Below are 16,800 nucleotides of genomic sequence, written 5' to 3'. Positions count from 1 at the left end.
ATTTTTCTTGAAGGTCATACTGGAGAAGGGAAAACCAGATAATAAGCTTAGTATATAAGTGAACTATGTGTTAGGCAATAAATGCTGTGGCAAAAATTGAGCTTGGTGAGAGAATGGAGAGATGGGAAGTAATTCTACAGAGAAGGTGAAATGTGAGCAAAGTTTTTCAAATGTTCACTTTAATTCCTTATACATTATTCCTAGGATCATTATTCAATTCTTTAAAAAGACTCCTCCACTGAAGCAGTTTGAAGCCTGACTAATGAAATGTGAGAGCTTTAAATTGGATTAAATACTTGCCTCTCTGAGTTTTCATTGCTGAAATCTGGGGTCTGAGGAACAAGGCACCGTGGGCTTGCCTTATGTCTTAGGCTCTTCAAACTAGAAGACCAGCCAGTTATTCTCTCAGGTATTGTAGGGATATGTACTGGAGAGTTGTCACTTAACATAATTTCATTTTGTTCGTAGACATGAAACTCCTAGATAAAATACTATGAATACCTGAGAATGGATTTCTTTATGCTAAGGTAGCAAAATATCTGCCTAAGACAGACACAATAATAGAGGCTGTCAAAACACTTTTATAAATATGCAAGTTTCTCAGACCACACAGATGCAAGTTTTAGCTTTATTCTTCTAACATCATTATATTATAAACTGAGCTGCTCCCTTTAACATACTGACAATAAGCTACAGAATAACAACTCATAGTTGCATTTACACACTAATTCATAGTCTAATTTTATTTTCATGAGAGAAAAGAGAATGCCTAAGTTAATTATTTATAATTGTTGAAGACTTTTAAACAATGAGAAAATGTGCTGAATTGGTTTGTTGTGTTGTGAATGCTTAAATATGTAGATAATAGATTTATACATCATAAAATTTGCTCTACAAATTAATTTTTCCATTAATTTGTATGCTGAATTCTTATTAAAATGTAACATTGTAATTAAGTTATTGATTTTTTGGTGTAAAATTAAAAAAAATAAAGCATTAGCACCTTTTGAGTAAGCAAGATTTGTGACAGGAAATGATGAGAGAATTCTTCTTGTAATATACTATGTAGTTTCAAATTAAACACCCTTACATTATGAGAGGAAAGAGACTGAGAAGAAATTCAGTAGGAAGGCCACTTGGCAGAGTCATTAAGTGAACCAGAATGAAGTTTTGAGTTCAAAGAAAGCCACACATTTCTACTCTGACACTAGGCTTAATTCATTAATACACAAAGTCTGGAAGTTAAAAAAGTGAGTAGGCAATTGTTTTTTTCCTCAAGCTTGAAGTTGGAAAAAATGGAAGAAAAAGAGCAACTGTAGACATTTGCTTTTTCTGCCATTGACTAAGCAGATTTAATATCAACTAGAAATCGAAGACACTACCTCCTAAGACTGTGTGTACTTTTTCAATCAGCAAATGCAAATAATAGTATTGGGGACCAGTGGAGAGAGAATGTGACAATATAAAGAAGGAGCTTAGGAGCTTTATAAGCATCAATAAGAATTTTGAAAGAGCTACAAATTTAAGCTAGACATTGCTAGTATTTACTTATTGAACAGAAATTATGGGGAGAAAAAAAGCTGGGGTTTAAGACAAATGATTTAATACGACTCATTAGTATGATATAAAGTTTTACTTTGTACTTCATGTAAGTTCTTTCTTTTAGGTATTAAGGATTCTTGTATTATGTGTGTATGTTGAGGTATATAAACCCATATTCATATACCTAGTCATATATATAATCATATACCTAGATTAGCAAGAAGAAATGTAATCATGAAAGGTATCAATAGGCAGCTGTATCAAGAATTATCAGTGTCTTTCGTTTTCAGGGATTTGTTTAAAAAGGATGAAACTAATGTTTTAGGGAACACAATTTTAAATACATGTCATTTGTTCTTGTTCTCCATAATATTTACTGTGCCTATAATGAAACTGGAAATCCTAGAAATGAATTTTGTATTTCTTATCATATATAATACTGAATATTGTATTGTGTTTTACTTGATTTGATTCTAGAAAGATGATTCCATAAGTGAAGTACATTAAAAACAAAGTTAATCTCAACTTGACTTTTAAATCAGATTTCCACCCAAGTGTGTTTTGGTACATACTACATCAATGAACTGACACTACTTTAACTGGCAAAAAATTGTGCCTCAAAAATTTTGATTATTTAAATCCTAATACTGCTGTTAAACTTTTGTTGTTGTTGTTGTTTGTTTGGTATGGGGGATTAAACCCAGTGGGGCTTAACCACTGAGCCACTTCTCCAGCCCTTTTAATTTTTTTCTTTTGAGACAGGGCCTTGCTAGTCGCTGAGGCTGGCTTTGAACTTGCAATCCCCCTGCCTCAGCCTCTTGAACTGCTGGGATTACATGAACAGGCCAGTGCACTCAGCTGCTGTTATGTTCAAAGGATAATTTCCATTCATTTGTGTTCATAACCTGTTTTTCAAGCTAATGAGGAGTGATTTAACATCTCAAAACATACAACACTGCTTTAAATTCTAAACATTACCGCACAGGTCTCAGAATTTGCTGTGCAGCCTCATTTATGCAACTAGCTGTGACAAAGCCACTTACCTCTAAGGTGAATGACAGTACCACATCGGACTTTGACAACTGAATCTCATTTTCATCTCCTAGGTCCAAAAATGCAGAATTCTGTGAACGTTTTAATTTCTGTAATTTGAATTCTGGGCCACCTTTTGAAACTGGAAGGCTTTCCAAATTGGCCATTAGCAAATTCACTGAAGATCGTAACTCTTCTATGTACATATTCTCCATTTCTTTTGCTATAAATTTGGGGAATCTTCTTTCCTTAAAAATAATTTAAAAATAAAATTGTTAAAAGAGTCATATTTCAATTTTATTATAAAAAATTATATGATGCCTGCAATCCACTCTCTTAGAATTATAACACTCTTCTTAAAATGTTTCTACCCTATATTATCTGCCCTATAATATCTGTAGATATTAGTCTACAGATTTTAAAAATCTCAGGCTTTGGTAATTTTGATTATATTTCAGGATACTTTACATATCTTGTTGCTGTTCACAGTAGTACAAAATGAAAAACATTTGTGTGTGTCTGTGTGAATACACACATATATACTTTTCTGTTAAATTTATTTTTGATAAAATTTGTATATGGGACTAACAAACTCTGGAAACAGGCTTGTAATATGTCTTAGTGTATAGATGAATCTTAATGAACTATGTCTATTTTTGAAATGCTTGTAGTAATGAGTCTATAAGAAAATATTAAAAATACACTGCTTTGCTAGTTAGAAAACAAACATTTTAGCAATTACTATACATGTGCATTTTTATACATAATCATTCAAATTAAAACTCCTATTGTTAATGGATAATATGCACATATTTCTTAATTGATTAATTTTCACATTGCACATATGTGCCAAGATTCCTTATGGCCATGCTTCAGTTTTTTTTTATGTATAGACAAATTTAAAGCAAAATGCCAACTTATGAAAAAAATCCATCAAGTGAAAAAGAGGTTGACGGTATCCACTTGGAAAATTCTGTTTTAGCTGAAGTACATAGGCATCATCATACAATTCTGTTATCTCTGCAATCAGATTTGTTTCTTTTACTTGATTAAAAGAACATTCCAAATATTGATATTTAGGTAGTGCCAAATTGACCTTAGAGAACACCATACTGGTTTATATTCCCCCAAACAGCAAATAAGAGCACATTTCCCCTCAGACTTCTACCTCTCCTTTCATCTTTGCCAACCTGACACTTGGCTTCCCTCTGTTAAAAGTAAGGGGGACAGAGTTTTACCATGCCAAGTTCAGTGTGATGTGCTCTTCACTGCCCTAAACTGCCTTAGGGATAAGAGCTCAAAGACTGCCTAATGCTCCAGAAAATCACCACCTTCATTGCAGTTTCCCTCAGCACCATCAAAACCTAAGAAACCTGTATTTCCAGCATGACTGGAACAGGTCCAGAGGGCTCTCATCCACCTGTGCCTAGTCCCTGACTGGCTTGCACCAGGTCCTTCCAGAGATGGAAAGGGACATCTGGCACCACTTTTGGAATTAGTCCCAGAGCCTCAGGCCACCTGTTTTCCTTTCCCCCAATATAACCTTCATATATTCCTTTAAAAATAATTTACACACAGTCCATACTAAAATTTCATACTTTCACAGAGAGATTAAATATCTTCATTAGTAATTAACTTTCCCAAAGAAGATTTTTAAATATCTTTTTAATACTCCTCTGGAGTTGGAAGCAACATCCCTACACAGTAAGTTTGCATCCTCAGGAAAAAAAAAAACAAAACACATAATTACCCAGTACCTCTGTTTCCTTTGGAATGCAAAGTTGTTGTGGAATGGTTTTTCAATAGAGACAAAGAAGAAAAATAAAATAAGCCATAAACACAGACTTTTAATTTTTGAACTAATATCAAAAGTTGTCTGGAAAAGCATCCAAAACTCAGAAATAAAACAGGAAAATGAAAGGGCATTTCCCTTTAATGTCACACTGGGCAAAGCCTTTCCAATGGTCACAGCATGAAATGTATTTAATTTAACTTGCTGTTTATTGCTGATTAAAGTTCCAGACAGAGAAGTTACATATTATCTTGTAGAATTTTGTCTAGGAAAGAAGCAAATGTTTGTCTGGTGAGTAAAATAACCCAATAGTTACAATTTAAATCTGTGTAAGAAATTTAAAACTTTTGTGTCTAATCTATGGGTCTTAAGAATGGGCCCTGCTTCCACAAATACCTAGTTTCTCAAATGCTCTTTGGACTAGTTTTAATATGTAGCTGGCTTACTCATTGATTATACATGAAATTTTTTTGTTCATTTTATATTTGAATGAAAGTCATAACTTTCCATTGAAAATCATAACAAAATAAAAGGCAAATATATCACATATTTTAAAGTCCTGAGAATGCACTAATTTTTTTTTTCAATTTCCATGGTGTTATTTTAAGGAAAATCTCGCATTAGCACATGAAAAACAAACAAACAAAAAAAGATGTCTCTTTAGCGTTAGCTAAAAACACCTCATTCAGTCTGTGAAAGAGGAGACTGGCAGGCATCAACCAAATTGACAGCTCTATCAGTATTTTTAAGCTTTGGGGGGAAACAGACTACAGTAGAATTTTATTTTTTCTCTCAAAATACTCTCTCAACTCTCAAAGCTTTCAGGTTTATTGACAACATTTTATTAACTTTAGCTTGCTTATGTTGCCCCCTATTTGGAAACAACAAAATCAATTGTACTTTAAGGCTTCAGTCTGTGGATGGATAGAGTCGGAGAATATTATGTTAAGTGAAATAAGGCAATTCCAAAAAACCAAAGGCTGAATGCTTTCTCTGATATGTGGATGCTAATTCACAGTAAGGGGGGATGGCACTAGGGAAGAAGAGAGTGACTTTAGATTAGTAGAGGGGAGTGAAGGAGGGGATGGGGTATGAGAATACGGAGTAGAATGAAACAGATATTATTAGCTTGTATACATATATGACTTGTGTACATATATGCATTACCAATGTGATTCTTCATGTACAATCAGAAAAATGAGAAAGTATACCCCATTAATGCATGTCAAAGTGCTTAAATGCATTCCACTGTCACGTATAACTAATTAGAACAATTTTTTTTAATTACTAAAAATATCAACTTCAGACCAATATACATGTTAAATTTGATCTTTTCAAATTAGAATGAAAGTGTATTATGAATTAAAATGCATTCTGGGGTCATATATAACAAATTAGAATAAAATGAAAAGAAAAAAATTAGAATAGAAAAAGACACAGGGTTAATTTCTAATTGTTCTATCCTGTATACCATGGTTTAAATATTTGAATTTAGTTCCCTATACAGCATGACACCCTAGTGGCCCTAGAACATGGTATACATTAAAATAACAATAGTTGCTTCAATAAAAAAAATTTCCTATTATTCAATCTTAGTCACTTTTCCTTAAATGTGCTTTGCCTTCCACCAGATGATGTCTGGGGTTGGTACCACTAGAATAGTCTCTCCAAGCTGATCTCAGCTCTGTTTTCCATGCCTATGCAGGTTGTATATCCCAAATCCAAAAACATGAACTCTAAAATGCCCCAACATCTGAAACATTTGAGCCCTGACAAGATGCCACGAGTGGAAAATACCACACCTGACCTCGTGTGATGAGCCCCAGTCACAACATAGGTGCAGTAGAGTACTGTATAAAAATTACTTTCAGACAATGTGCTTAAGGTTTATATGAGCATAAATAAATTTCATGCTTAAACTTGAGTCCCATCCCCAAAACTTCTTATTACACATTTGCAAATATTCCAAAATCTTGAAAAAATCCAATATATGAAACTTTTGGTATTGAGAATTTTGTACAAGGGATACTCAATGTATCTTAACTTTAGGCTTTAAACTAGGTGGCATCAAGTAAACTACTGGTTATAGAGTTGATCTAGTCACAACTAAAACACTTTTTTGGCGGGGGGAGTGTGTGTGTGTGTGCGCGCACGCGTTGTTGTTGTTGTTGTCTTTTTTTTTTTTTAACAAATTAGAGCAGATTCCCAGTTATTCTTACCATACTGTTATACTCTCTTCCTTTCAACTCAACTATTTAGTGGGAGAAAAGGGGGAGAGTACTAAAAATAATTCAGGGATTCTGCATACCCCTGGCTTTCTATTGACAATATCCAACCCCTTGCAGATTCAGTCATTTCAGTCAGTCAATAGATATTCACAGGGTGACTGCTATGTGTTCTGCTCGAGGCCTTTGAGATGTAACCATGAAGGTAAAGGAAAAATAATTCCTACCACAGAGACCGTATTTTCTGTGAGTAGACAGATATAATAAGAAATCATTTTATGTTGTAGAAAGTGGCATGGGAAAGTCAGGAAGGGGATAGGGGTGAGTGATGAGAAGGGACTGCAACTCTAAGGACAGTGGTCAGGGAAGGTTTCAAAGAGGTCATGACCTCTGAGCATAAAGGCAGATGAGGAAGTGACCATTAACTTTATGAATCAGCTTTGGCTATGGTACCCAGTTCTCTTGTCAAATATTGATCTAAATGTTTCTGTACAGCTTTGTATGTACGTATGTATGTGTATGTATGTATGTATTTAATTGTGACTGACACAGTGTACTCTGAGTATATCCGATTGTCCTCCAACATGTGTGTGGGCCTCAATCCATTGATGATCTCAAGAGCAATGACTAAACATTCCTGAAAAAAGCAGCAATTCTTCCCCAGGACTGCAATGTGGAAACCCTGCCTGGATTTCCCTTCTGCTGGCTGGTCCTTCAGATTTTAGATTCAAGACTGCAGTATCAAATGTTACCTAACTTTCTGACCCGTCAGTATACTCTGTGGATTATGGACTAGCCAGTTCCTACATCCACATGGGAAGATTCCTTGAAATCAGTCCATCTCTCTCTCTCTCTCTCTCTCTCTCTCTCTCTCTCTCTAAATATGTGTGTATATATGTGATAGATATCTATTGTATCACACTATATCTTATTTATTCCTATCAATCTATCTACCTGATCCCATCTTGGTTGTTTTTCCAAGGAATAAGCCATGTGAATGCCAGTAATGACAGATATAAGGAGGGGGCACAGTGCCAGCAAAGACCTGTAGCTGGAGTGTATTGAGCACGTAGGAGCAACTTAGTGGGGATAAGGTAACTAACCAATCATATTGAACTTCGCAGACCCTTATAGGAACTTTTTATTTTACTCTCAGTGACATGGGAACATCACAAGGTTTTATGCAGAGTTAATGCTGCTATGTTTTGGGGGCAAGGGGGTAGAAGCTGAGAGACTAAGTTAAAGGACAGAACAATTATCCAGGTGACAGGCAATGATGATGATATGATACCACAGTGGAAGTGTGGGGGTGGATAATGACAATGGTCCTATTCTGGAAATACTTCAAAGGGAGGCAAAATAATTTCTGGGTAAATTTTGCATGAGTATGAGAGGAAGAAAGAATTCAAATACGATTCTAGTGTTGTTGCTCAGGTAACTGGAAAGATAGTAGTACCAAGACCTGACCTGCCCTGACCATACTAAAAATTTTGACTACTCAGTCCCCTCCCTACACCTCTCATCCCACCAATCAATTTTCTAAGTAGCAATGACCACCTGCCACAATTTAGTGACATGGCATGCCTATTGCTCATCCTGCAGCTTTCCCAAATAAAATGCAAGATCCAGCTGGACATGCAATAATATTTTTGTCTTGTTTTATCCCAAGTCAACTATATTTGTCTGGATGTGTCCTAAGCACCTAAGACAGTCTCTGCCTATACTAGTTAATGATCAATAAATATTATTCAATGAACTTACTGATAGAAAAAATGAGGTTCAAAATTACTAAATAGTTTGCCCAGGGTTACTTATCTATGATGTAGTAAGCATGGGGTTAGCCATGCTTCTTTCCAGGCATGTCTATATTTTTCAAACTTCTTCCTAATTATCCCTTTGCTGAAAAACTAAAGTCTACATTGATACCCCTTGAAAAAGATTTAGGTCATGAGGTTCTACTGCTGTTACACTGTGTTGTTTTGTGAAGTGTGGAGGGGGGTGTTGCTGACTGCCACTGTTAACTATTAATAAACCATGCTCTGGACTCACCAGACTGAAGAGACAGCTGGAGTGGGTAATGGAGTGTGCCCAGTCTTTGGAGTCAGGGCCAGGGTTCAAGGCCTACTTCTGTCTCTTGTTAGTTGTGTAATCTTGGTGAAATGAGTAATATTCCCTAAGCCTCCATCTCCTCCTGTCTATAAAACTCATGATATCATCTGTCCTTGTGAATTCACAGGATTATCAAAGAGATATAATGCAACCAGGTTAGTAAATTGTAACTCACCTTATAAATATTTTATTAAAACAGCTTCAATTTGGTAAAACTGAAATAGAGAGCAATTAAATTTGCTCAGTTTGATATTTCAGTATCTCCACTGAAAGACATCTAAGGATACCTAAAATACTTCATTTAGATAATATACATTTCAGGTAATTGGAATCAAGGAGTATGTGTGTAGGACGGAAAATTAATCCACTGATTCATAATAAAAATTGTTTAGATTATTAAGGTTGATTTTTTCTAAAAACCCTAAGTATTAAAAAAGAAACTCTTGTTTTTCTTTTTAAAATTTCTTTTCTCAGAAACACAGTGATTACACAAATAAAATAGAATATCATATAGAAAACATTTAGGGCTGGGGATGTGGCTCAAGCGGTAGCGCGCTCGCCTGGCATGCATGCGGCCCGGGTTTGATCCTCAGCACCACATACAGATAAAGATGTTGTGTCCGCCAACTAAAAAAAATAAATATTAAAAAAAAGAAAACATTTAATCTGTCAGATTCTGTGTCAGATATTTCAAATTACATTTTTACTCATTTATTTATTCCATCTTAATATTAGTTGGCATCATTATCTCCTAAGCACTGTGCTAGATATTTCAGAATATATAATTTTACAAGAGAATTTTTCCTCCTGATAATATTCTGTATAGTACAATATTAGAAGTTTCTTAGATCTAGCAGTTAGTGAAATTCAGGCTTTAATTCTAGGAAAATTTACACAAGTTACCACTGAATTTAAACATTTGACTATTAAACAAGGATCTAAAATGAAGAGTATGCTTCATTTAGATAATATACATTCAGGTAGTTGGAATTAAGGAGTATGCATGTAGAAGAGAAAATGATTCATTATTCTGGATATCTTTACTCATATGCAGTATACTTTCAGGTCACAGAAATCTAGATAAGGAAAAAAAATGTGGTGCAATATGTCAACATGAATAATCTACCTTTGCCATTTTCTCTGCCAATTGCAGTCGACCATCGAGTTCCCTTCTGATCTGGGCTGCTTGTTCATCTGCATTATCCAGCTTAAAAATAAAACAGAAATTATACATTTGTGATTATTTAATGACAGTGACATAGGACTAAAGCAAAGATTAAGTGACTCAACAATGTTTGATAAATTCTCTTGGCTACTTATTGAGAATACAGAATATTGTTCAATTGCATTGGTAATTCAGTTAAGTTATCTTTTCATTGGGTTTTGTTAACAAAAAAGGTACCTCTAGGACTCAGTAGGTCAGTTTACTAAGAAATCTAATTACAATAATTCTTTGGTCAATGTGTTTACAACTCTAAGCCAAGAAGCCCCTTTTCCCTTGAGGTTATATTAAGTTATCATTAAGTTTATTCAGGCCATTCTTTTGTCTTCATGTTAAGACAGTCCTAAATAAATTAGAAACAAAATAGAACTAAATAAATGAATCTCTTTTTTCTATTTCAAATTCCCATGAGGCATTTCTAGATGATGATATATGGAATAATGACTCACTTCTTTGTGCTTTTAAAACTATCCCTCGTTTTTATAATAGATGTGTATTAAGGCTCAACTATTAAAGTAGTATTCTCTTGATTGACATAATTTTCTACCATTTAAGTCTTCAGAGACTCTTCATTCTAGTACCAATAGATTTGCAGTGCCAAGAAATGTTTCTATTTTTACAGATGGGGGCTACATTAGAATTCCATTTTCTTGTTCTAAATCTGATTGTAAACAAGAAAAGCATATTATCATTTTCCAGAAATTCTCATTTATATAAAAAATTATTTTTATTTCTCCAGTAAAATAATCTTTACAATTTCTATAACTTTTAACTTTCCTCATGATTCTTTTTCTGCCACTTATTCAATCTTCCTTTCACTATAAAAATGATAATTAAGGCTATTGAACATTAAATTTCTTTTGACTTTAATTCATTCCCCTTTCATCCTCAAAAAGCCTGGACCACATAACTGGAGAGTTTCATCAGAAGACTGAATTAGTACTGAGTGCAGTAGAGCTAATCCTTTTGTCCCTTTTCTGAAGAACTACAAATTGACCTTGTTGCCTTAAGAAACAAAAAAAAAAAAAAAGAAAGAAAAAAACAACCTGGAAAAAGATGCATAGAATAGAACCAAATTAATAAAATGGTGGTTTTAGAAATTAAATGAAGAATCAAGAAAAGAAGAAAAGGGGAAGACACTGCAGTATGACACTAAAAGTCTAGAGGCAACTGGACATATGTGGGGGGGGAGGGGGGTTGGAAACGGCTTCTTAGAACAGGCTGGGGAGAAGATGAGGCTGGGGAGAGGTCAGGAGATGGAGCTTCACACACCAATCCGGGACCCTGGAGTTGGTTCCAATGGCGACGGGGCTTCACTGAGAGGTTTCACACAGGGGAATGACATAATCAGATCCAAGTTTTGGAAAGGAAAAATCATTCTGTTTCCAGCAGTAACTACACGTCAGAGAGACCTTGACTGATAGACAAAAATCAATCAAGGTTTTCAAGTATTTCTTACTTTTATACAGAAGAAAAGGTCTTGGGAGCATTTATTTTCATTTTGATGTATTTCTTGTTTTTATAAAGAAAAGCTCTAAGGTATCCTTTCTTAAAAAATATGTTTCCAACTTAAATTTGAATAATAAAATTTATTTTAAAATAAGTTAAAAAACAGAAAAGATTTTTTTTTTAAAGTAAGTCCTTGCTATAAAGGAATTTCTACATCATCTTGAAAAATACACTTTAAATTGTTTTTAAATATTCTTTAGTTGTTGATGGACCTTTATTTTATTCATTTATTTATATGTGGTGCTGAAAACCGAACCCAGTGTCTCACACGTGAGGCAAGCGCTCTACCACTGAGCCACAACCCCAGAGATACACGTTTAATTTCGATTGATATGATTCAAAATTGAACAGAAATAAGTTTTTCTTCACTATCTTAAACCAAAGTGAAGAAAGTTTAATACCAATGTAATTACAAAAGAAAACAAAGTGTGATGAGTGCCTGTTCCAGATCACCTAAATCTCTTAGTACAGCTTCTAAAACAAAAATGATGTATCAGAACATTCTAACTATCGTGATATTTAAATGCACTAAATGTAATATGGAATATTCTGATCTCTGCTAAATGTAAATACATATATTATTTTTTCCATAGAAAAATAATAAAAAGTTACTTTGCCTCTAGTTATATAGTTCCCCTCCCAGCTCTACAAAAAATTTAAAAAGCAAAAACCAGTTTTTAATACCTTAAAGAGCTAAAATTTTTCAAATTTCACCAAAACTACTATTTAACATCATTAAGTATTTATATCTTCAGATTAACAGCTCTTACTTATTTTTAAATGAAATTGCTTGAGTCTTTCTGGGTTTCACTAGTGTTTTCTTTGTAAGAGACAGTTTTTAACTACTTTAAAAAATATTAATGTCTTCCAAGATGTGATTGTCAGTGTGGAAAACTTAGCAGGACTCATGTTTCAAAGTTAAAAGAAGGGCTTATGTAATAGTTCAGTGGTAGAGCACTTGACTAGTTGGGCAAGGTCATAGGTTTGATCCTCAGTGCTGCCAAAAACAAATGCATGTATATATTAAGGCCTTAATTGCATTTGTTTAGAAAAAGATATAGCTTTAAAAATATATCATATTAACTGCCTTCTCTTTCTAAGCCTAAATTTTCAGAGATATAAAGGGTGTTGGTGACCATGTCATTTTTCTTAAAGGGGGGGAGAATATTTTTTATTTATTTATTTATTTTTATGCAGATGGACACAACACAATGCCTTTATTTTTATGTGGTGCTGAGAATCGAACTGGGTCTCGCCCATGCTAGGTGAGCCCTCTACTGCTGAGCCACAATCCCAGTCCGTGACCATGTCATTTTGTGAAAACCAAAAACCAATCATGTTTACTGTAACAACAACAACAAAACAGAGGTGAGAGAACCAATGCAATAAAAACAAATGAAATTTTAATTGTTTATCGTTCCTTTATGTAATGCTAGACAAAATTAAAAGGGTAAATCATTTGAGTAACTTATTTTTAACATGTAAGAATCTTAGCTTAGTGTTTTCTTTTCTTTTTAAAAAAATATTTATTTTTTAGTTTTAGGTGGACACAAATATCTTTATTTTCTTTTATGTGGTCCTGAGGATTGAACCCAGTGCCTCACACATGCCAGGCCAGCGTGCTCCCACTTGAGCCACATCCCGAGCCCTAGTGTTTTATTTTCTTTTGAGTACTTGTTTATAACAAACTAATTAAATGTTTACGTAATATAAGTTCATGAACATTTTCTTAAAATTGACTTTTTAAATTGAAATAACTGTAGATTCACATGTGCACTGTTAAGAAATAAACAGATACTCATTATACACTATTCCTAGTTTTCCCAATGATAATGTCTTACAAAATTATACTGTTACATCATAACCAGGACACTGACTTTGATAAAAATCACCCATCTCATTCAGATTTCCTCTATCTTAACTTCTCCACAACTTATAACCTGTATGTCTGTGGATCTACCAACATAGTCAAGACACTGAACAGTCCTAAAACCACAATGAAACTTCATGACACCTTTTATAACCACACCCTCCTCCCTCTAGCTAATTCCCAGTTTTAGTAAGTTAGGCCAGTTTTTGAGTTTTAATAATGATGAGCCTCGTTAATATATGCTTAAAAATAAATTTTACTAAGGCCAACAGGATTTTCTTTGAATTTCTATTCAAAGAAAGCAGAGATTAACATTAACACGTTAACATTCATAAAGACTGGAATGCATCAGGTCTGGTGCTTCTAATCTCAATCTGAATGTTCACCACCTAAGTGTCATTCACAGTGCCCACAGTCATAAACAGCAGGTGCTCACTGAAAACTCTCAGTTGGGTATTCACAGCTCTAACCTCACCGTGTTCAGGCTTACGTTTCCAACTACATACTTACCAATTCAACTTACATAAAGAAAAGCACACTAAACTTCATTAGCATAGATGGGATCTTGATTTCTAGCTCCTTAATCCCATCACCCTGTGAGTAACACCATGTCATAGACCCCACCCACCTACTCAGCTGCTCAAGCCCCAAACCCAGTGTCATCTTAGACTTCTTCCTTTCCCTAACAATCCAAATCCAACCTATCCACAGTCATGTAGAATAAAATCTAGAACCAAGTAGTTGACCAGAATTCAGGTATTTGAGCACTTAGCTAGGGTATGTATAAGGGTGTTAAGAGAGCTTCTGTAATCCTATCAAGCCCTTCTCATTTTTTTTAGTATGGCTGGAAAGCACTATTAAAGTGAAATAATTCTCTTTTGTTTCTGAATCCTATAGAGAACTTAAACAAATGGTTTTATACGTATTAAAAAAAGAAAGAAAGTGGGAGTGGGAGGATAAAAAGAGAAGCTTGAGCAGATTAATTATAGAAGTATAGCATTAGAATTTAAGATGCTGTTGACACACCAGATCCTAGTTCTGGATTTGGGCTGGAAGGCAAATGCAGCAGAACATGTGGGCTCTCCCATCTGCAGTATGGGTCATGGCAAGTCATCATCCCACCAAGGCCATTCATGATTTTATCTCATTTGCTTTTAATTCCTGATTACAATATTTTATGTGACAATAGATTACTTACCTCACAGATGTCTTTTCCTGGCACAGGAAATCTTACAGGTCTTTTAAAAAGAGGGTCATTCAACCTTGACTATAACAGATGCCCCAAAGTATATTTAATCCTTGAATGCCTCTAGTTTCTACTATACAGAGCATTTTACCACTTTAATTATCAAAATATTTCCCCAATGTGACAAATTTTTAGTACCAAAAAAGGTACTTTTATTTTTCTTCCCACTTATTATGCAGGGCTTAACTATTTCCACATTCAGAATTCTTCAGGATAGGGAATTCTCAACATGGATCTTTAGGAATCTCTGTTCCTGTTAAAGTGGTAAGCATGATTTTGTACAGAGATGCATTTAGTTTTTTTCCCCTCAGAGAATTACTTGATTTTTACAGCTTACTAGCTATTCTCAAAGGTGTAGTTAATGCAAAAGAAATAAAGAAACATTACTCTAGGAGAATCTTCTGTGTACAGAAGCTTCTATTCTCTCACTCTGAAAGACTGTGTGGTTTCTGGAACTTAACCCATGGAAAATGTCCTCCCTGCCCCTGTCATAGACCTCAGTACCGTCTTTCTAACAGCAAGACACAGGCTCTCACCCATGAGACCTAAATGGTCCTTTATCACTTTATTCAGTTTATTTACATTTTTCTGTACTTACGTTAAGGCATGTCTGCTATAGATGATTAAATAGCAACAAAAGTTGTAGCCCTCCCAGAAACTTAAAGATTTGAGACAGTAAAAATAATATACAAAACAGTATAATTGCCACTGGGAATATTTTACTTTGCCAGTGATATCAGGATGGATTAGCAAAGGCAGATATGTTAAAAATGGAATCTCTTGACTTGGGAATCTCACATGCTATTTTCACCTTGCCCAATTTCTCTCCTGTTCTATAGAAGCAGCAATGGGGAAGGGGACAGTCTTAGAGATCAGTAGACCTTCCATTACAGAGGTCCTAGGCAGGACCAGAAGCCTGTGTCATGGCCCATTATCTTACATTTTAAGAAAAATCTTAAAAATATAATGTAAAAATTACTAAGTTTCATTTAACAGATTTTTTATAACTTCTGATTTTGCCTTTATAAAGCTCAAAAACCTATCAATATTTAACATTTTGAATTCATTAAAATTTACTCATATATTAATGAAAAACAGATTTTTAAAAAGGCATTCAGAGCACTATTTAGAATCATTTCCCCTTGTAGTCAATCTATTTTCTAGAACCAGAATAATTGTCCTTACATAAATAAATCCCTACTATAAAGGAAGATTCCTATCTCTGTTTTTCTATGATGACGCCTTTGTATAGGCTAACCCTAGTCAATCATGCCTTTCTTTCTTCCATTAAAAAGAAAATCAATTCCCACTCCAATTATAAAATACTTTTTAAATGAATTAGATTTTTGTCTTTTTCTGATAATATTTATCTTTACCCATTAGTATAAAAAAATGCAAGTAGACTTGTGTTTACACTGTTATTTAAATTTTGTGATTTCTTTGAGAGTAATTCCTAGCTGGTCCATTTTGTTAATATTATCCATAAATCTGATGACTCACAGGTAACTCATTACAAGAAAGAATTGGCAAAAAACTAATTGTCATCCCAAAAGAATACTCATTTTACTGTTTATCATAGTTTACTAACAGCCCAATCTTTGAACCATGTAACATGGCTTCAAAAATACTGATCAAAACCTTTATTGTTGGCACATTAATTTACCCCATGAATAATTCTGCTAATTTCTCACCATCCCTTGAATTACAAATTATTTACCAAAAAGATAGAGCATTGCTCTACCCAGCAGACTCTGCTTGTTCTACTTTCTTCACTGGCTGCCCATTCTCTCAATCCACAAGAGAATGGGGGCTGGGCTAGGGGCATCTGCTGTCATTTATTGATGCAGTGTCCTAAGTCAGCACAGGGCTCTGGCTCATTGCCTGAGTTCCAGCTCTTCATTTCCAGCTGAAGGCAAGGCCTTGTCTCTCACAGTGACCTCAACCTAAAACTGATCTGATACTACCCATTCCTCAACACCATTCCCCTATTTCTACGTATGATCCTTACTACCCTGGATTGGACTAAAATCTCAGTAGTGGGAGGGAAAGGAGAGAGAGGGAAGGAATAAATGAATCAAAATAAATGGCTATAAATAAGAGAGAATGATGCCCAACATGGTGGCGTATTTTTCAGGCCCTGTCATGTTTTGTACCAATCCACTTTTCTAACCTCTTGGGTAACTGCAACTTTCTACACAAACTGAATCACTCATTGTTTATTGAACAAGTTCCATTTTCCAAATCATATATTTT

At 34.5% G+C, this 16,800-nt stretch overlaps 1 protein-coding gene across 9 annotated transcripts in view; it reads right to left on the bottom strand.

The window, feature by feature from the left end:
- The window catches only part of Cadps2 (calcium dependent secretion activator 2), a 494,758-nt gene that overhangs the window by 280,255 nt on the left and 197,703 nt on the right, over positions 1 to 16,800 (bottom strand). For all 9 annotated transcript variants that reach the window (XM_078040300.1, XM_078040296.1, XM_078040298.1 and 6 more), the window contains exons 4-5: positions 9,827 to 9,907; positions 2,586 to 2,822 (exon numbers count right to left, since the gene is read on the bottom strand). In XM_078040300.1, coding sequence (XP_077896426.1) covers positions 2,586 to 2,822; positions 9,827 to 9,907 — 318 coding nt within the window. The remainder of the gene's footprint in view (positions 1 to 2,585; positions 2,823 to 9,826; positions 9,908 to 16,800) is intronic.

The sequence above is a fragment of the Ictidomys tridecemlineatus genome, chromosome 2, assembly GCF_052094955.1.
Source record: "Ictidomys tridecemlineatus isolate mIctTri1 chromosome 2, mIctTri1.hap1, whole genome shotgun sequence".
In the NCBI taxonomy this organism is placed as follows: domain Eukaryota; kingdom Metazoa; phylum Chordata; class Mammalia; order Rodentia; family Sciuridae; genus Ictidomys; species Ictidomys tridecemlineatus.
The sequence above is the reverse complement of the archived record's forward strand: the minus strand, read 5'-3'. Positions and strand labels throughout refer to the sequence as shown.